The 21,020-nt window shown below is 40.0% G+C and overlaps 2 protein-coding genes across 5 annotated transcripts; both read left to right on the top strand.

Moving 5' to 3' along the window:
* The first annotated feature begins 627 nt into the window (after nt 1–627).
* On the top strand, nt 628–6,083 carry zgc:162396 (uncharacterized protein LOC555292 homolog). 3 transcript variants are annotated; one of them, XM_037789148.1, is made up of 7 exons: nt 628–672; nt 3,843–3,962; nt 4,099–4,259; nt 4,368–4,584; nt 4,953–5,053; nt 5,277–5,411; nt 5,636–6,083. In XM_037789148.1, the coding sequence occupies exons 2-7, from the start codon at nt 3,852–3,854 to the stop codon at nt 5,724–5,726; spliced, it is 816 nt and encodes a 271-aa protein (XP_037645076.1). In that variant the 5' UTR covers nt 628–672; nt 3,843–3,851; the 3' UTR covers nt 5,727–6,083. The 3 variants fall into 3 exon arrangements, with proteins under 3 accessions (XP_037645076.1, XP_037645075.1, XP_037645074.1); XM_037789147.1 differs by lacking the exon at nt 628–672 and adding an exon at nt 1,720–1,927; XM_037789146.1 differs by lacking the exon at nt 628–672 and adding an exon at nt 1,972–2,215.
* A 1,277-nt stretch (nt 6,084–7,360) lies between these two features.
* LOC119499913 (putative methyltransferase DDB_G0268948) lies at nt 7,361–19,539 on the top strand. Of its 2 annotated transcripts, XM_037789149.1 has the most exons (7): nt 7,361–7,532; nt 11,953–12,089; nt 12,958–13,118; nt 15,400–15,616; nt 17,429–17,532; nt 17,662–17,799; nt 19,322–19,539. In XM_037789149.1, exons 1-7 carry the CDS (start codon nt 7,514–7,516, stop codon nt 19,416–19,418), a joined length of 873 nt encoding a protein of 290 aa, XP_037645077.1. In that variant the 5' UTR covers nt 7,361–7,513; the 3' UTR covers nt 19,419–19,539. The 2 variants fall into 2 exon arrangements, with proteins under 2 accessions (XP_037645077.1, XP_037645078.1); XM_037789150.1 differs by lacking the exon at nt 7,361–7,532 and having other exon boundaries at nt 11,774–12,089.
* The last annotated feature ends 1,481 nt before the right edge of the window (nt 19,540–21,020 follow it).

The following is a 21,020-nucleotide window of genomic DNA, read 5'->3' as shown; positions in this document are numbered from 1 at the left end:
GTGTGAATGTAAATGGGTTCTATGGGTACCCACGAGTCTCCTCTTTACAGACATGCCCACTTTATGATAATCACATGCAGTTTGGGGCAAGTCATAGTAAAGTCAGAACACTGACACACTGACAGCTGTTGTTGCCTGTTGGGCTGCAGTTTGCCATGTTATGATTTGAGCATATTGTTTTATGCTAATTGCAGTACCTGTGAGGGTTTCTGGACAATATTTGTCATTGTTTTGTGTTGTTAATTAATTTCCAATAATAAATATATACATACATTTGCATAAAGCAGCATATTTGTCCACTCCCATGTTGATAAGAGTATTAAATACTTGACAAATCTCCCTTTAAGGTACATTTTGAACAGATAAAAAATGTGACTCATTTGCGATTAATCACGATTAACAATATACAATCATGCGATTAATCGCAATTAAATATTTTAATTGATTGACAGCCCTTTTAGTAACTAAAAGACAATGTGTTTTCTACTATTTTGTGTTCTGATTTCACAATTCATTGTTATGTCAGCATGCAGCTGTTAAAATACAATCTGTGGAAATTCTCTGGCTGTGAAGGGGTTAATAAGCAAGAGGCCCTGCCTCAGTCAGGAATCATAAACTAATCTGCAGCTGAGTTATGAAGACACTTGCAGCGTCCAGAGAAGCTTTCAACTAGTAAGGCACGTTTTGTGTTTCTCTATACAAAAGAATCAGTTTTACTATCATGTGTAACTCTTCCTTTTGTACTCCCATGTTTGATTTATTCTGTAAGTGATTGTGTAACTCGGGTTAATTCAACACGTTCTCATATCCCAGCTCGTCATATACTGATTTGTGAGTCACTCTTTTCGGTCGCAGTAAACACATGCTTAAAGTCTGCAAATACAGACTGACCTCAGAAGGAGGAGAACCTTAGACAAGAACCAGACCGTCCCATGGAACCAACTGGACTTTTGATACCCTGAACATTGTGATTTACCCATGCCCCAGGGCCCGTGTCCGCCCGTGTCCCAGCCTTTTTCAATACACCTTGAACCTTGTGCGCTCAAGGAGGGGCCTTTAAACGGACAATCAATGATCTCACTGCACAGCACTTTATTTGTATGACTCTTTTTGTATTTTTTCTATGATTGTAATCCATTTCACATCCTATATATATTCCCTCATTTTCTGTAAACTTGTAAAAAATTAATAAAGTCTTTTAAAATAAAAAGCAAAACAGGCAGAAAAGCCAGAGCTAAAAAAAAAGAAGGAAAATGGGGCCTGAGTCCTTCTGATCGAGGCTCAGCCCGTGGACGGTGTGAGGCCAGTAATGGCCCCTGTCGCGCAGTCCCCTGGGGGATTAAACTCGGCGCTGGCTGGCCCCCGCTGCGCGCATTTCATCCGAGGCGTTCGGTAGGCTTGGAAAGGCTCGGGGCGAGGGTGTCTCCACTGCGTCATCGAGCCATGATTTCAGCCCCACCTAAAAAATCCTGAACACAAAACTGGCAAAAAACAGTTTAACGGCACAATCCAGTACTACAATGTTCACTGCCTTTGCAACATGTTTTCAGTCATTATTTTACAACATTTATAATGTGTTTAGAAACAAAACTCTGAATTTCCTTTACACAACCTTTAGTGTTGTGAAGTCAACAAAAAGACGTGCTTTGGTTCAGGGAATAAAACCTCTTTAAACAACATGGTTGGGCTTAAAACTACCACGTTTGTACAGTGAAAATGACTCTGAACTTTGAACCAGGGACATGAATGAACAACTGATAACACACTGTAACACGAACAGCGGCCTCTTGGATGAAAGCCTTATTGTGCTTGTCGGATCCCTCCCACTCGCCCCGTGTTTCTCTTTTCACTCTTAAAGCGACGTCACCACACTGCCACACTTTACCTGAGCGTTCAATATTGACGTGGATGGGTTTACAATTGTAAGGTAAGTGGAAAGCTTAGTGCGTCTCATACCAAAGGGTAGCCTTGTGCGTCTGCCCTGACGTCGGTATGAGAACGTATGGTTATTTCCCTGTGTGTCTACACTTCAGGAAGCGGGTGAAGAGTTAAATGCTGGCATTATAGTGCAGAGTGTGTGAGCGTGCCAGAGGATAAGTAGGTGCAAGAAAAGAGGAGAAGATAAATCAGAAGTAAAAGAGGCTAAAAGGAAGGAAACAAAACAATGGCAAACAAGACAGGAACAAGGAACAAAGGAGACCGTTACGGAGCAGAGGTCAGAGAGTACTTGAAACTTCACTTGGACTTGTGAGCATCTGTGCTTTTTAGTTCATGAAAGAATATAATATAACTTATAGTACTTAGCCAATGATTTATGTATTACATCAAGAGACTTTTGCTATTTGACTTGATGATTTGTGATGAGATTATATTAAATGTGTTGTTCTTGCATGCCTCTACGGTGAACAAAGAATCCAAAAACTTGATGAATTTAAGTATATTTATATTAAAACATCCTTTTAGAAACTCTCACACACTTTAATAAGCACAACTGCAAGCCAAGTATTCTTTTCTGTAGGCCTGTAAGGCCAGAATACATACTTATACTTTTCTTAAGTATATCTTGATCAAAAGATTAAGTAAGTAGGCCTATAAGCCAAATATACTTAGACTTTTAAGTATACTTGTCAGTATGGGCCAAGAATACTTAAGTATACTTTTGTTAAGTATATATCTGATAAGTACATAAAAAGTAAACTGAAAGTATACTCTCTTATTTCAAGTTCAAAAGAAGTATACTAATAGCACACTTGAATAAACTTCATTTTGGTAAGGGGTGCAAAATTGTCAACAGATCAGGACCCTCATCTTCTTCCTCCGTCATTATGCCTTTGCATTTCCTGCATTATGTTACCCACTTGCTAGCTTGCTAAATTGTTAGCCTCTGTGGCTTCTAGACGCCGACAGTGACGTTAATATTGCCGTTGCTTAGCAGCGGTGATCTCAGACTTAACCGCTTGAACGCCAAGCATATCATGTACACGACTTCCCGTGTTGTGAACACAGGCTCGCAAGTTTAATTTGAAGGCACCAGAACAAACAAATATCTTTAAATTATGACGTGAACCTCCGCTGATTAACTCGCTTACATACAGTAGGCGCTTTGATGCAGACTGATTGAATGTGGAAATAAAACAATGTGTCTGGCTCCATGTGTTTACCATTGACGGAGCATTTTGGCAAATTTTTCTTGGGCGTTACCCACATAATCAGCTGTGCTGCTCATCCCACAAATGCATGATCCTTACAAGTTGGACATCATCGCGAAGGTAAATAAACAGGCTTTCCAACGATGTAAAATACAATGCCAATTAGCATTGTAACAACAGAGAAATAATCGACCAAACACAAGTTTCCGAACTTTGTTTTTCCAGTTTATTTACCCTCTGCCTGAAACGCTCCGTCTTAGTGCATTTCAACGGAATTGCATTGCTAGGCAACGGTGTGGATCCATGTTTACTTCCTGTCAGCTGCTGTTATTTACATACACTGCAACAGGAAATAAACTGACGCATTTAGTATGTTTACGTTTAAAAATGAAATTGTCTAAATATTGTATATTTGTGACATCACAAATGGACAGAAATCCTAACGGCTCGTTTCAAATGCACAATTTCTAAATACAGGCTGTTTGTGTTTCTCTGTATATTGAGCGTTTTGATAGTTTAACAGTAATTTTATAGCACTTAAACCTGCTTTATAATGTAAAAGACCTGAAAATCTCACTTTTTACAATATGGGACCTTTAAGTTACCTCTCTTTATGGAACTGAAAATCCAGAGTTTCCCTATTTTCAGGTTTAACTAACTCCGAATCTTTATTAATCCTGCTTTCTGAAACAGGCCAACACCATGACATACCGGCTGTTTGAGGGGAAGGATCACGCCTCGGCCTACCAAAAGTACCGCTTCACACCTCCAGATGAGCTCAAGAACATCATCATTCAATACCTTGATAAAAAGGTATGCTAAATACACTGCGGATATACAGCCCATTCTGTGTTCATAGTGCATTAATTCTGCCTATTTGATGCACTAAACAAGAGTTTATCAAGCAACATTCAACATATTGACACTGCATATCTGTTAACATCCTCAGAAGGGACAGCCACATGTGCTGGCAGTAGATCTGGGATGTGGGACAGGTCAGAATTCCCGCTTAATGGCACCGCACTTCCAGGAAGTGTTGGGCATCGACGTCAGTGAGAGCCAATTGGAGGAGGCCAGAGCTGTGCCAGGCTACCCTAACATCACATACAGGTAGGAGTGTGCGAGTTGCTCCGTATGGATGCACGTGATTACTCTTTGAAAATAAGGACTCCAGAAGAATGTGGAGTTCCAGGTATGACCTGTTTGTTGCCCCTGCAGGAAGGGGACAGCGGAGGAGCTGCCTTTTCCAGATGGTTCAGTAGACTTGCTGACAGCAGCGTCAGCAGCCCACTGGTTTGACCAGTCCAGGTTCCTGGCTGAGGCAACTCGGGTTTTAAAACCCCGGGGTTGTGTCGCTCTGCTGGGCTTCAGTGACACCAACACAAAACTTCACTACAAGGACTGTGGAGAAAGACTCAATCACATCTATGAAGAGGTGGGTTTAGACTCTAATTCAGTGCAAACCTTTGCGAGTGGCAGTATCACTAACTTAGCATGAATATTGGAAGCGCCTGGCTCTGCCCAAAATTTTAAAAAAACCTGCCTATATCAACACTTTATAAATCTCACAACGTTATATGTTGCTTGTTTAGTGTGCACATAAACAGAAATGTAAAAGTACAAGTTGGGGCAGTCGTACTCGGGCAGCTTGGCGGAGGTCTGCGCTCTCCGAGTGCCGTTCTAGTTTGTTTGTTTTTTTGTTGGTTTATGTATATACTGTATATCATTTGTATAATTAATACAGACAGACAGACACAATGCAAATAATGGAATAGTTAAACATTTATATACATTCACTTCCAGGTGAGGCAGGTGCTGTTGCCATACACTAACAATCAGGTAGCTGTATCTGAGGGTAAGCTGCAGGAGCTCTACTCAGCCATCCCTTTCCCCGACAAAGAGAGGTAACTACCACGCTAACCTAAACACACCTCTGTGATAGCTAAACACAATACCATCATCTGCTGTCCCTACAAAGACAGATACTGTATTAAATTCATACATTTATTGCTGTCTTGAATTGATGCTAAATGCACAGTTAAATGATGTCAAAGGTTCTTTTGTTATGTCACAGTATTGTTTAATTGTCTTTATATGCAATAACACGTCGATATAATGACACGACAGAATTGAGCATATTCGGGTGAGCTCGATCTCGGTGAGCAGCCTGGTGGGTTTCATCGAGTCCTGGTCCATGTTCCAAGGTTACAAGAAGAAAGATCCCCAGACTGCTGAAGAACTGCTGCTTAATACTCAGAAGAGGTCATCTATCCACACACACACACACACTCACACCCACACACGCATGAATTCTACATGTCTGTTATTATTTATTTATTTATTTTATTTATTTATTTAAAAAGGATCCCCATTAGCTGATACCAATGGCTAGTCTTCCTGGGATTTATAATCTTGTAAATATGAAGTGTTTGAATGTTTTTCTGTGGTGCCCCACCGAATACTGAGCTGAATTATCTGCTTCACAGGTTCCTGGAGGAGATGGGAGTCGTGTCTCCTGACGCTGAAATAGAGCAGCAACTGGAATATTTCTGTGTCCTGGCATCAAAACCACAATAATCAACAGTGTGGCATTGGGTGTGTGTGTTTTGAGGGAGAGTTTGTGAGGCTTAGATGTTGCAATTTACAATTTAGGAACTTCAAGAGGTTTAACTATTGATACTTGAAGGAGGGCGCTTGTTGAATATGGACATTTTTAAATCAACCCTGTTCCCCCCCCCCTGAGTAGAATTGTTTCCCCGGTGATTGTCTTGTGTAATGCAAGTGGTTAAGTCAGCTGATGAATACCTTTGACCAGACTTACCATATAATACTGCTTTTTGTCTTAAGGAAGAATGTTTAATAGTTTACAGTTTACATACTGGTATGTCGAGATATACATCAATAAAGCATCTGACTGAGGTAACCAGTACTGTATTTTGCTTGTCTTAAAGTCTGTGTAAAGCAAAACTAAATATGCATTCTGGGTTTGTCACACCACAGACAAATGTGTTACCAACCACCGAGCCAAATTTGAATGATTTAAAAAAAAATCGCCAAGTATATAAAATTACCTTTCAAAATCATGGAAAAATCATCAGTATTCTCTGCTCTGAGGCGCTGGGGGCGCTGAAACCTGAAACCTCTCTTAATACATCCATGGCTGAAACCACACCCACAAGAGGGGAAGGTGCAGCCTGTCAGAATTCCTCAGTAGCGGCGGGCGAAGAGGGAAGACCCCACGCTGAATCGCTGTCTGATGGGCGGATTGTGGAAATAGGGTCTGAGTCCTTCTGATCGAGGCTCAGCCCGTGGACGGTCTGAGGCCGGTAATGGCCCCCGTCGCGCAGTCTGCCCTGGGGATTCAACTCAGCGGGTTAGGGACGGCCGCTCGGTGTGGGAGGATCCCCTCGTGGGACCTCTCCCCAGCGCTGGCTGGCCCCCACCACGCGCATTTCATCCGAGGCGATCGGTCAGCTTGGAAAGGCTCGGGGCGAAGGTGGCTCGCGGCTTCGCGGCCATGAGCTTTACAGCGCCCCTTGTCCAAACCTCTTTTACAAGTTTACAGAAAAAGAATAAATATAGGACATGGGATGGATTATAATCATAAAAATACAATAAACCAGTGATGAAGGTGCAAATGGGGCTCGATCCCACGACCTTCGGAGTAGAAGTGTTGTGTTCTGGTTCAACAATAGCGTGGACTCAAATGCAGACACAAAGAATAGTCTTTTAAGGTATAACAAAAATAATTTATTTATAAATATGAAAGTTAAGGTGTACAGGGCTGGGGTTCCTGGAGATCCGAACGTGGCAGTAATAATATCAATACTTAGTTCAAGGAACGGGGGGCACGGGGAGGGGGTGTCCAGGAATCCTTCCAGATGGACAGATGAATCCACTTGAGCTCCGAGAGGAGGAATTCATCGGAGAGTGAACAGGCAGGTAAGTAACTAAAGTCCAGGTCGAGGAGGAAAGGCGTGAAGGAGTGAGCAGGCAGGTTGGAATCAGGAAGCAGCGACAGCTGGCAGGTGAACAGACCTGAACAGAGAACAAAGCAAGGTGAAAAAAATGCAAAAACGAGCATAGACAAAAGTCGAGAATAATACAACTAAGTAAGAGAGCCGAAATACGTCTTGTACCACTGAGGGCGACGGAACGATCTGGCGATGACTGGCAGGAAGACCGGGGTTGATATACTGAAGGTGTGTGTCATGGTAGGTTAATTGCTGTCAGCTGCTCCAGCAGCGCCCGGCCAGGAGAAGGAGGAGGAGGAGGAAGGCCACACCTCCCAACACACTGTCAAACTAGACAAACAGGGGAATAACACACAGGAGACAAAAGGGCAGGGAAACAGAGGAAACCCAATGAAAACTAGACTGCCAGGTGATATTATGACAAGAAGTGTCTTGCTCTACCAACTGAACTAGTCAAAATGTGTTTCTGCTATGGCTTTCCAAAATCACGTTTGTGAAGACGGGTGGGGTTGTGTTAAGAGCCATGATTTCAGCCACGCCTAAAAAATCCTGAACACAAAACTCGCAAAAAACAGTTTAACGGTCTACAACTCCACAATCCAGTACTACAGTGTTCACAGCCTTTGCACATGTTTTCAGTTATTATTTTCCAACATTTATAATGTGTTTAGAAACAAATCCCTGAATTTCCTTTACACGGCCTTTAAAGTTTCATTTTTGCAGAGAAACTACCTCTCAAACTGTTTCCCAAGACAACATTTGATCCCCTTGCAGCTGACTGAGAGGTTACATAACTGGAAATTATTTTGAAATATAACACACCTACCACTATTGTCTCACAGAAGGGGTGCTTTGATGCTTTGATTGAACCTCTTACCATTCCGCCCTCTTCCTCAGAGGTGTAGGGGTGAGGAACAGGGGATGTTCAGGGGTAGATAACAGGTCAGCAGTAGATGTCACATAGAAGTGGTGTACATCATCTGAAAGCTGGGAACCTGAATATTAATTTGAGATGCAGCTCAGCACTGTGTGTCAAGTTGTTCTAGTCATTAATAAGAAATAAAAATGTATTACTAAATTAATTAATCAATATAAAAAAATTGTGAAAGTATATAAGAGCGTAGACCATGATGATATAAGTTTGTGATGGCTATTCTCATGCTCTATTATGTCTCCATTGTAATTGTCCTTTGTAACCATTTTCCACCACTCGAGAATTGATAAAAATGATCAATGTCTCATTGAGAGACATTCTTAGTGTTTACTATTTGTGGTCCCATTTCATTCGCTTTCAGCCGGATAAGCTGCAAATAAGATCAAACTAAGTAGCTGACACAAAATAATATTGAAAATTGAATGAAAAGTTAATGTGCCTTTATCCTGCAATTGCCACTTATTGCTGCTCTTTAGCGAAAGTTATATAGTCTCCCTTTAAGTAGGTTAACTTACAATAGGGAAAAAAAGACATGTGATGTGTTAATAGTTGATATAATCAAAAGTGCTTCTTACTTGTATTTTTTTGTATTTTGACCAGAGTGAGTTTTAGAGTTTAACTCAGGGATCAGCAACCTGCGTCTCCGGCGCCACATGCTGCTCTTCAGCCCCTCTCCAGTGGCTCCCTGTGGAGTTTCAAAAAAATTAGTGGAAATGAATAACTGTTTTTTTGTTTACATTTTCAATTTTATTTCTCATTGTTGTAGGTCTATGGTACGACGGTACGACGGAGTATTAGGGCCACATTGAGGAAAAAATAAATAAATAATAATAATAATAGATTTCGAGAATAAAGTCATAATATTAAAAGAATAAAGTCATAATATTATAAAGTTGTAATTTTACGTGTTATTTTCTTTATTTTCTCATAATATTACGACTTTTTTTTCTCGTAAAGTTATGACTTTATTTTCATAATATTACTACCTTTTTCTTGTAATATTATGACTTTATTCTGGAAATCTCAGATGTTTTTCCCTCAATGTGGCCCTAATACTCCGTAGTACATTGTCTCTTTGGCCCTCACTGCATTAGACTTATATACTATATACTTAGACTATAAACTGTGTTACCTTCATCACATTGCTAAAATGTTTTGCGGCTCGAGACAGATTATTTTTATTTTTTTTTGCCTAAAATGGCTCTTTTGATAGTAAAGGGTGCTGACCCCTGATCTAACTGAATGTAAACATTGATAAATTAACTAACCCCTAAGTATGATTATCTGGGACCACAATTGTATGGTGACTTACTTTTCATACGGTTGACCAATAAAGGTGTTGCTGAAATGCCTTTGAGTTTACTGCATTTTACACCAGGAAATAGACTGACTTGAATTCTGCTGACGCTACATTTCTACAGCACTGACAATGAATAACGAACAGCTAAACAGTACCATGAGATTATGAAAGACGAGATATCCGCCAGTAGGTTCAGACAGAGGAGCGTTGCACACAGGATGTCATTATAATAACACCCTTGCACATACCATTCTTTCCCCACCCTCATCATCTCCAGGGGTTTCCATTGGTCCTGACAGAAACGCATACCATCACATGCTGACCATTACTAACACAGACCTTTGACCTTGATTTCCATTCAACATAATTATCATGGATTACATTCAAAACATAGCATTGTTGTAGACATTATGGAAAGTTAAAAACAGATGCCAGAGCATGTAAAAACAAAAAAACCTTAAAGGGGACATATCATGCTCTTTTTCAGGTTCATACTTGTATTTTGGGTTTCTACTAGAACATGTTTACATACTTTAATGTTTAAAAAACACATTATTTTCCTCATACTGTCTTCTTGAATATACCTGTGTTTACCCTCTGTCTGAAACGCTCCATTTTAGTGCATTTCAATGGAACTGCAACAGAATTGCGTTGCTAGGCAACAGCTTGGGTCCATGTTTACTTCCTGTCAGCTGATCCGCTGCAACAGGAAATAAACTGGAACACATTTAGAATGTTTACGTTTAAAACTGTGAAATGGTCTAAATATTGTAAATTTGTGACATCACAAATGGACAGATATCCTAACGGCTTGTTTCAAACGCACAGTTTCTGAATACAGGCTGTATTTTTGTGTGGATTAAGCGTTTCGATACTTTCACAGTATTTATATATCACTTAAACCTGCTTTATAATATAAAAGACATGAAAATATCACTTTTTACAATATGGGACCTTTAACAATCCGACGACCCGCGGGCGAGCCCAGACGCTATTCTGTGTTTCAGAGGCAAGCTAGAGTGAAGTTTGGTAAAACCTAATGAATCCATTGGTACCAACCATGTCATGCTAGCTTGTCGGGAGGAATGCTAAATAACGGTTTCAGTTAGTGGATGTAAATGGGTTCTATGGGTACCCATGAGTCTCACCTTTACAGACATGCCCACTTTATCATAATCACTTGCAGTTTTTTGAATGCAGTATAAATGTGTTATTTTTATTCTCAAATGGTGCGTTTGAATATTGCTGCATAATGGGGTCCCTAAACAGTCTTGAATTACATAAATTGGGTATCACTGTAAAGCTGAGACTCTTGTGGATTGAATGAGTCCAACTGTATTCATGTGTGATGATGTTAGACCCCATAGGAGACATTTCAATGTATTAAGACCATTTTTTGAAACGTGACCTCACTGTATAAAAGGACCTTGTGGTGACCTCTAGGATAATCACAGCCTCATGAAACTTTACAGCCACAAACTAGAGACCTAGAGCATTCAGAGGATGGATGGATCAAACTAGAGATCTAGAGCATTCAGAGGATGGATGGATCAAACTATAGACCTAGAGCATTCAGATGATGGATGGATCAAACTATAGACCTAGAGCATTCAGAGGATGGATGGATCAAACTAGAGACCTAGAGCATTCAGAGGATGGATGGATCAAACTAGAGATCTAGAGCATTCAGAGGATGGATGGATCAAACTATAGACCTAGACTATTCAGAGGATGGATGGCTTTCCTAGCTAGATTGACAATAAGGGGGATTCTGAGCAGTTTACACAACACAAGTGCTCCCTATTCAATCACAATTCTTGCAGGAAATCTCCAAATGAAAAAGTTTTTGAAACCAAATCACATCATGGCTTTTTCTATGGTGTTCCTCGAGGTCTTGGTGTCTTAATGTGGTATTTTGGAGGGATTATTGATCATTTTTTTATCAATTCTCGAGTGGTAAAACAAAATGGTTAAATTTAGCACCAAATCTGTGTAAGAAATGGTATCAACCCAAAAATTGCTGCAACAATATATGAGACATAATAGAGCATGGGGATGGTCATCACAAACTTATATCATAATGTTCTAAGCCCTGATACACTTTTAAAATGTATTTTAATGAATTAATGCAATTATTAATTAATTTGTATTTCTGATTAATGACTAGAACAACTTGACACACAGTGCTGAGCTGTATCTCAAATTAATCTTCAGGTTCCCAGCTTTCAGATGATGTACACCACTTCTATGTGACATCTACTGTTGACCTGATATCTCCCCATGAACTTCCCCTGTCCCCCACCCCTTACCCCTCTCATAAAAGAGAGTGGAATGGTAAGAGGTTAAAAGCCTTCATTGTGAAACATACCACGCACAGGGGGGAAGTAGTGGAACCTCCCTGTTCCCAGGCCCCCCCTGTTTCCCCTTTTGTGTGTGTGTGTGTGTGTGTGTGTGTGTGTGTGTGTGTGTGTATCTGACTGCCGGCAGAAAGGAATACAGTCTTTTCAGTGCGGAAGTTAGTTCCTCTTATTCAATGAAAAATAGATGAAATAGATTGCTTTAAACTCTTTTTTTTTTACACTCGTGCTTGATGAGCTGTTGAGAGAGGGATCAACTGGCTAATGGCTTACCGCCTGTTTGAAGGCAAGAAGCATGCTTCTTCCTACTGGAAGTACAGGATCTGTCCATCCGATCAGCTAATGCAACAGGTGCTTGACTTCCTGGAAAAACAGGTAAGATGCAGATGGAGTGAGTATTCGGTTGTCTAATTAAAGCTGGAGTAGGTAGTATTGGAGCAAATATGATTTAAAAAAAAGTTGTTTTGATCACAGTAGTGCATGACAGGTAATCTGTGCTTCTGTGTCCATCGGTGCTCCTATAACGGCATCTGCAGAATTTCACAGACCAGAGGAAAACAACAAGTCAGAGCCGAGCTGGAGCCTTGCCGTCTCTGAGCAGCTGTCAATCATTCACAAACACTCGATCAAACGGTTAAACTAAGCAGCGCTGATCAAATATTAATCAATATTCTCTTACTGTAATGCCTATTTCTCTCCTCAGATGTTTTCAGAAACATCTTGTAGTGTACTGTTTAGCTGTAAAATGAGAAAGTTTGTGACCCGGCAGCCATGTTGAGATCAGTTGAGGAAATACCAAGCACCGCCCAGCCGCCGGAGCAAACTTGAGGAGAGAAATAGGCATTATAGTAACAGAATATTGATTCATATTTGATCAGCACTGCCTAGTTTGACCGTTTGATCGGAGTTCGCGAGTGATTGACAGCTGCCTCCGTTGAGTGAACAGCCAATAGGAACGCTCTCTCAATGAAATGACCTGTGATTGGTCAAAGTCTCCCATCACAGGCTAGATTTTTTAAAGCCTGAAAACAGAGCCATGAGGAGGAGCAGAAGTCTAGGTATCTCTCAGAACACTTGAATTACAATATGCTGAAAGGTTATTATGGAATTTCTTTGCCCAATGATGCCAAAAACATTCTGTCTACTGCCACTTTAATTAAAAAAATGTTTACTATCGTCAATGGATAATAGCAAAACAAACTTTACAGCAATTTCATACAACATGGTAAACATTTTTTTCCAGAAAGGTCATCCCTTTGAGCTGGCAGTGGATGTTGGCTGCGGCTCAGGACAGGGCACAGTGCTGCTGGCCAAACACTTTGCCTCCGTGGTGGGGACAGATGTTAGTCCTGCCCAGGTGGAAGTGGCTTTGCAGCATGCCAAAGAGCCAAACATCACGTATAGGTAAGTATGGACCAACCAAGAGTCTCTCAAGAGAAATACATGAATGCATTCTGAGACCAACTGGCGTCTCCTATGAAATCATTTTTTTTGTGCCATAATTGTGTTTCTCTGGCTAAAGAGTGTAAAATCAAACACGTCTAATATTGTTAATAATGTTACATAACCAACATTACAACATCATTTGTTCAGCTCTGAAAATCCGGTAAGCTACTTTATTGAATCTTGGCCAAAGCAGGAACAATGTGACCCTTGTCTGGTGAAAGTGGGTCATGCAGTGGGTCCCATACAATGGAAGAAATGTCCTGTCAGCACAGGACAGTGAAATCCTCATCAAATATTTGGAATGTCACACAGGGTTGGTGGGTACAGTAGATGAAAAAAGAATCTTCAAAAACCTTGAAATTGATTTTGGAAATAATAAATTCTACACAATTTAGCACATCATATATATATTTAACTAAAGAACAACAAGACCAACTTAAAACTTCAATTAATCTTTGATTAATGCAATTTACTGTGCTATTTATAATTTCAATAATGCTTTACATTTTGTTGCTGGGAATTTTACTGCTGCCACACATTTATTTTTATGTGGAGGAATGAATCCTTTGTGCAGAGCATAATATGAATAGATGCAGCAATTGACAGATAAAGTATAAATAAATGAACTAAGACCTACTGTAGAAGGTATACAAAGAAATTAAAGCAGACACTCATTGTAAACTTCTAAAAATGAATTTAAATCTGAGCACGGAACATTTTAAAGAGACAGTATGTAATATACTGCCTACTGCCACTTTAAGTCAATAAAGAAGTCATTATGAAATAGATATTTATGTAAATAAATTGTGTAAATTATAGAAATGAGGTGGTAATTTGAGAAATAATTCAAGACACTCAACTCATTATTATAAAATGTTATTTCATAATTCTATAATAATTCATAATTAAAATTCTATTTTAATGATTTTATAGGAGTCATCTTTATTTCAAAATGCCCCCTTTTTTTTAGATGAATGGGGCTCTGTGTACTGTGTTGATGTACAACAGTAGTCTGTAGGTAGTTGATTCAATTTGATATTGTTGTTGCTGTAGCTGACAGGAGCTAACTGGCTAAAACTTGGTAGCAGTTGCTGAGCTTGCTAGGAGGGGGTACGTGATTGGCTGAGAGGTGAGGGGATGGTGACTGTTGACGGCCCCACTGACATGAAAAATGAAGTAATTATGAAAGAAAACTTCACATTAAATAAAAGTGCCATTGGTAAAAAATCCCAATAGACCTATGAAATAAAAACTATTAAAAAGCATTTAGAAATGAAAATGTGATAATGAGATTTAATAATTTCTTCAATTACTTTAAAGGTCCCATATTGTAAAAAGTGCGATTTTCATGTCTTTTATATTATAAAGCAGGTTTAAGTGAAATATAAATACTGTGAAAGTATCAAAACACTCAATCCATGGAGAAATACACACAGCCCGTATTCAGAAATTGTGCATTTGAAACAAGCCGTTAGGATTTCTGTCCATTTGTGATGTCACAAATATACAATATTTAGACCATTTCACAGTTTTAAACGTAAACATTCTAAATGTGTCCCAGTTTATTTCCTGTTGCAGTGTACGTGAATGACATCAGCTGACAGGTTGTAAACATGGACCCAAGCTGTTGCCTAGCAACGTAATTCTGTTGCCATTCTGTTGAAATGTGCTAAAACGGAGCGTTTCTGATAGAGGGTGAATACAGGTATATTCAGACAGACAGTATGAGAAAAATAATGTGTTTTTTGAACATTAAAGTATGTAAACATGTTCTAATAGAAACCCAAAATACAAACATGAACCTGAAAATGAGCATGATATGTCCCCTTTAACAAATTGTTGGTTCATTTATATATTTTAAACAATATTCATAGAAATATTGTGTCATTTTTTCATTTATATAATATAGAACAGTTTGGGGTTCCATACCTGCACACTGTATTTCACCTGAGAAACCAAACTACAACTGTCTGGTTTTACAAAAAATGGATCCACTCATGATGGCACTGGTAGCATCTAGCTGCCTCGTCGGGTGAGCTCTTTAGAAGCTAACATTTTTTTCGTGTTGTTTGTTTGTTTGGTGCATTGAGCATTAGACTGAAATTTACACATCAAAGTTTAAAAGTGGGTAGATAATTCAAAAGCCGGTACCTGAAAACCTCCTACGTTGTATCTTTTATACTGTCAGCGGTGGTCAGGAGTTTGACTTCTCTTGGCTGTTGTACTGTTCTATCTTTAGACAGTGTGTGGCCGAGGAGCTGCCGTTCGCCGACAGCTCGGTGGACTTGATGACGGCCATGTCGGCCTTCCACTGGTTCGACCGACCGCGCTTTCTCCGTGAGGCCCACAGAGTCCTGAAGCCCCGTGGCTGCTTGGCTCTGCTCAACTACACCATCGACATGCAGCTCAGCTACCCTGACTGCTGCTCACACACACTCAACCAAGTCTGCAAAGAGGTGCTTACAAGATATTTTCACCTGAGTAGAAGTCAATGTGAATGTGCACTGATACACCCTCAGCCACATGTACAGACATAGATATATAAGGCTGTTTGGCAATCAAGTTACTAATGACATTAACGATGGCTCTGTTCAAGTGTTCCAGTAATCCATGATAGTGAGGCAGAATGAACAATACCAGCACCTAGAAACTGCCATCTTTCATTTTGTTGTGTGTTTTTCCTACTGACATGTCTGCTGTGGAAAAGGCCAACAATTATAGAAAATTAGGCACAGTATGAAAGGTACTTGATATGTTTTTATTAGGGCTGTCAAGGGAAATAATAATTGATGATAAAACTTTAACGCAAATTTGTTTTAACGCCACTAAGCTAGAGTGAAGATAATGGTATCATATGAAACTAGAAAACTTAATGAATCCATCGGTACCAACCATGTCACACTATGTCACGAAGGAGGTTAAATAACGCTCCAAACTTATGCTAAATTTTGGCGAGGAAAAACTGGCATGTCCATTTTCAAAGGGGTCCCTTGATCTCTGACCTCCAGATATGTGAATGTAAATGGGTTCTATGAGTACCCACGAGTCTCCCCTTTACAGACATGCCCACTTTATGATAATCACATGAAGTTTGGGGCAAGTCATAGTCAAGTCAGCACACTGACACACTGACAGCTGTTGTTGCCTGTTGGGCTGCAGTTTGCCATGTTATGATTTGAGCATATTGTTTTATGTTAAATGCAGTACCTGTGAGGGTTTCTGGACAATATCTGTCATTGTTTTGTGTTGCTAATTGATTTCCAATAATAAATATATACATCCATTTGCATAAAGCAGCATATTTGCCCACTCCCATGTTGAGTATGAAATATTTGATAAATCTCAATTTTAAGGTACATTTGAACTGATACAAATAGGTGCGATTAATTTGCGTTTCACGATTATCTATGGACAATCATACGATTAATCACAAATAAATATTTTAGTTGACTGACAGCTCTAATTTTTTACAGAACATTAGGTATGGTATTTTCACACTGAGAAAAATAGCAGAAAATTTGTTATAAAAATGGAACACACAAAGATTACATTTTCTTCATTCTTTAAAAACAAAAGAATCACTAGCAACAACAAGAGTCCCACTTCAGCTTTAGACAAGCATTTCTCAGACATACAGTAGGCATATTTACATTTCATACCAGCAACACCACCTGCCTCATCCGACTGATTCATGAGGGGACATTCTGTCTGTCATCTTCATCAGACACGTCTTTAAATCAGACTCTAGTGAATATTCTGTCCAGAACAATAACTGTAATGGCCTTCAATCAAAAAATGAACAACAGCACCATCTAGTGGATTTTTTTTATTTATTTTTTTTAATTACAGCACGTAAACATGTTTTAGTAGAAACACAAAATGCACGTATGATCCTGAAAATGAGCACGATATGGGTCCTTTAAGGATCTTTTAATGTCCCATATGAACAGGACGAATGATTAGAAAAGCTTGTTTCACTGTTATATGAGCATCTGACTATTTTTATTTAAGACACACTTGAAAAATTGTGAAAGCCTGAAAACAGAGCCATGAGGAGGTGCAGAAGTCTAGTTCTCTCTCAGAACACTTGAATTACAATATGCTGAAAGGTTATTATGGAATTTTTGCCCAATGATGCCAAAAATAGTCTGCCTACTATCGCTTTGAATGACTGAAGCTAACACATCAGAGAGTAAAACACATGCTATATCATGCCATTATTTAAGTGATGAACAATCTCATGACTCCCTGTGTCTTGGTTTTACCAGTTCTATGCAGCCTTGCAGCCTTACCGCAGTCCCAACCTCGGTGCCAGCTCTATTGACTTATACCAGGAGGCCTATGAGTCCATCCCGTACCCTGACAAGGAGTGGTGAGATCCTGTTTTTATTTGGTCGGTTTCAACAAAATTCCATGTTTGGTTTAGAAAAGAATGTACGATGATATGTACGTAAATGTACGATAGATACACACTGACTGTGTTTTTATCAATATATTACAGGCAAGAGTGTGTGTGGGTGAAAAGGCCCATGCCTCTGTCCAGCTACATGGGGTTGGTGGAGTCTTTCTCGAGCTATCAGGCTCTGCTGAGAGAGGACCCGCAGAAAGCCACCACACTCTCCCAGGACATCTGTCAAAGGTACATGCCTAATGGTAGCATACATACTGTACATGCATATCAAACACACTTCAGAAAGTTCTGTAAAAATGATTATAAGCAGTGCTATGATTTTGATTTGCATTTATTTATATTCTAGATAGGGCTGTCAAAGTTAATATGATGATATTCAATTTGTTTTAACGCCACTAATTTCTTTAACACCTTAATGCAACTTGTGCTTTTTAGGTCGTAGTTTTAATTCTGGAGTGAAGATGCATCATATGAAACTAGAAAACCTAATGAATCCGTTGGTACCAACCATGCCATACTAGCTTGTCGCGAAGGAGGTTATATAACGCTCCAAACCTGCGCTAAATTTTGGCGAAGAAAAACTGGCATGGCCATTTTCCAAAGGGGTCCCTTGACCTCTGACCTCCAGATATGTGAATGTAAATGGGTTCTATGGGTACCCACAAGTCTCCTCTTTACAGACATGACTACTTTATGATAATCACATGCAGTTTGGGGCAAGTCAGAGTCAAGTCAGCACACTGACACACTGACAGCTGTTGTTGCCTGTTGGGCTGCAGTTTGCCATGTTATGATATGAGAATAATTTCTTATGCTAAATGCGGTACCTGTGAGGGTTTCTGGACAATATCTGTCAGTGTTTCATATATACACAAATACTGTATATAAACATACATTTGCAGAAATCAGAATCAGAATCAGAATCAGAATCAGAATGGTGTTTATTGTCAGGTGTAAGAGGTATACACTAGGAATTTGCTTTTGTTTTGTTGATGCAAGTCAAACAGTATGATAACAAAAGAATTGATAAAAACGTTAGAATAAAATAAGAATAAAAAAATTGAAATTCTACCAATATACAATATACAAAATAAGCTTTAAACAAAAATAAACATGATATAAACAGATAGTGCAAATATTGCAAACAATCAGGTATCAGAGGGAGAGAGAGGGATACTATAGGAGGGGGGTGGTATTGAGAGTGTATGAGAGAGGGGGAGAGTCAGTGTCGGCGGGGCAGTGGTGTGTGTGTGTGTGTGAGAGAGAGAGAGATAGTGGGGGGGGCGGGGCAGTAGTGTGTGTGTGTGTGAGGGAGAGAGAGAGAGAGATAGTGAGGGGGTGGGGGGGTGCAGTTGTGTGTGTGTGTGTGTGTGTGTGTGTGTAAGGGAGAGACAGTCACAGGGGGGCGGAGAGGCTGTTCGAGAGCCCCACTGCCATGGAAAAAAAAAAAAAGCAAGCATATTTGCCCATGTTGATAAGAATATTAAATACTTGACATTTTGAACAGATAAAAAATGTGGGATTAATCACGCTTAAATATTTAAATCGATTATTAACCCTAATTCTGGAGCAAACATACTGTTTGATATCAACACATGACAGAAATCAAATTTTTACATGGATGTTTCATGGATCCTTAAAACTGACATATTGGAGAGGTGAGTTGTTTTTTTTACCAGTGTCTACAACAGTGACAATATGTTGTCTCAAACTTCACCCTCTGACTGAACGATGACGTATGTCTCCTCAGGTTGATGTCCGTAATGAGGGTGACCTCTGTGGAGACGGAGGTGGTGGTGGCTGTGAAGTATTTTTACCTTCTGGCCTGCAAGCCACAGGAAGCCTGACTCCTGCCAGCAACTCACAGCTTCAACAAAGTCATGAAGACACTTTTCTGTGTGAAAGTTTCCTCTCTGATAAGTTAGTGTCTTAGATGCTTGTTAATTATGTATAAACTTGAACTCTCTGTTTTGCCTACAATTGTAATTTATTTAAAATGAATAGTTTGACATTTCGGGAAATACTCTTGTTCACCTTGTTGTTGATGATCTTTGCATCATATTTGGTAAAGTACACAGCTGATCTTTGTGTGAAGTTTCCCTGAATGCAGGAAATGTACAAGTGTAGTATTTGGAGAGGTTGTTTTACAAAGTTCCACTAGAGGGAGACATTCGATCAAAAGTGATTTATTGGCACTTTCTTCATGTGGGACACCATATCATCACACTGACGAATACATACAGTAAACATATATATATAAACAAAAATGAATATCACAGTCATGCCATTCATTTTATGTATTTTTTTTCCTATACAATACTGACGTGAAAATCATACTTGCCAACCTCGAGACCTTAAAATTAGGGAGAGTTTCAAAACCAAAGCGGGAGGTCAGGGGTCCTCCTGGTTGAAGGTCTTGTATTCATTTGACCAATACACCACCCCTTGCACCCCTCCCACCCGCATTTAGTGGAATCTCACACTATTAATACTACGACGTTCGCTCCAACTGTCGAATAACGCCGCGGGTGGGTTTACATTGGAGTTAGTTGAAAGCCCAGTTCATCACATACTGTTGCTAAAGGGTGCCTCCGTACCGTCGGTTTTCCGATGCCGAGGGGGGCTTACCAAACGGCGGTATTTGACGAGTTGGGAATGAGAAGGGGTTGGTGTCCGAGCTGAGACGAAGCCTGCTCCTTTCTGCTCAGGGAAAAGTCAGACAGAGAGTGACTTGTCATCATTCGGAGACAATTTCAGACACCAGAGAGCCTAAAACACCTTCAGTGACCTACAGTATCTCTGTATTTAGAGGAAAGTCCCGCTGACTGTTTGACCTGCTTCTTTACCAGTCTCACAGACTTCTTCATTAGTCATGTTTGTGATGCTTGTCACACCCGTTGTGATTGCATCCCCCCTCTGTTTTCACATCTGCCTCGAAATGCTCTCAGCAGCCTTTTTCCACCACTGGAAAATCTGCTCTGACATAATCCTGCTCTTGTATTCGTTATCCACATCCTCACAACCGGAAAACATCCCAGTTGCCCTTACAGTACCTTATAGGTCTGGCCTCTTTCTTAGGTTGTGAATATTAGTCCGTGCTGCCTGCAGACATTTGTTACAAACACATTTTAGCGTTGGCAGTGCAGACGTGTTCAGCCTTCAGTTGGGCTATATTGGTAGCCGCTGGCACGGCTGGAGGCCACGGCCCGACTCTGACCGATGCAGGTGTTCTGAGTGGGCAGGTTTGAATGGTCTGCACCTGGTAGCACAGTGGCCGCAAGCTGTCAGATTATATCTTTTGGCCTTGAGCTATTTTCGGTATCTAACTTTGGCCCTCCTCTGCTATAAAGCCGTCATAGTCACACCACACAATTCTACTGTAAGTGTTTCTTTGGTGAAACAGACGGTATCACTGATGAAAAAAAAGGTCAGTTTGTGGTTATTGCTAT

This window comes from Sebastes umbrosus, chromosome 13 (genome assembly GCF_015220745.1).
Source record: "Sebastes umbrosus isolate fSebUmb1 chromosome 13, fSebUmb1.pri, whole genome shotgun sequence".
In the NCBI taxonomy this organism is placed as follows: Eukaryota; Metazoa; Chordata; class Actinopteri; order Perciformes; family Sebastidae; genus Sebastes; species Sebastes umbrosus.
The sequence above is the reverse complement of the archived record's forward strand: the minus strand, read 5'-3'. Positions and strand labels throughout refer to the sequence as shown.

What these genes read in the sequence shown, in the direction of transcription:
- zgc:162396 (XM_037789146.1), top strand. Translation starts at nt 2,165, where the DNA reads ATGGCAAACAAGACAGGAACAAGGAACAAAGGAGACCGTTACGGAGCA. An exon ending in GAGACCGTTACGGAGCAGAG is followed by an intron (nt 2,216 to 3,842) that starts GTCAGAGAGTAC and finishes TTTCTGAAACAG; the next exon opens with GCCAACACCATGACATACCG. An exon ending in TACCCTAACATCACATACAG is followed by an intron (nt 4,260 to 4,367) that starts GTAGGAGTGTGC and finishes TTGCCCCTGCAG; the next exon opens with GAAGGGGACAGCGGAGGAGC.
- LOC119499913 (XM_037789149.1), top strand. An exon ending in GAGCCAAACATCACGTATAG is followed by an intron (nt 13,119 to 15,399) that starts GTAAGTATGGAC and finishes TTCTATCTTTAG; the next exon opens with ACAGTGTGTGGCCGAGGAGC. An exon ending in TCAACCAAGTCTGCAAAGAG is followed by an intron (nt 15,617 to 17,428) that starts GTGCTTACAAGA and finishes TGGTTTTACCAG; the next exon opens with TTCTATGCAGCCTTGCAGCC.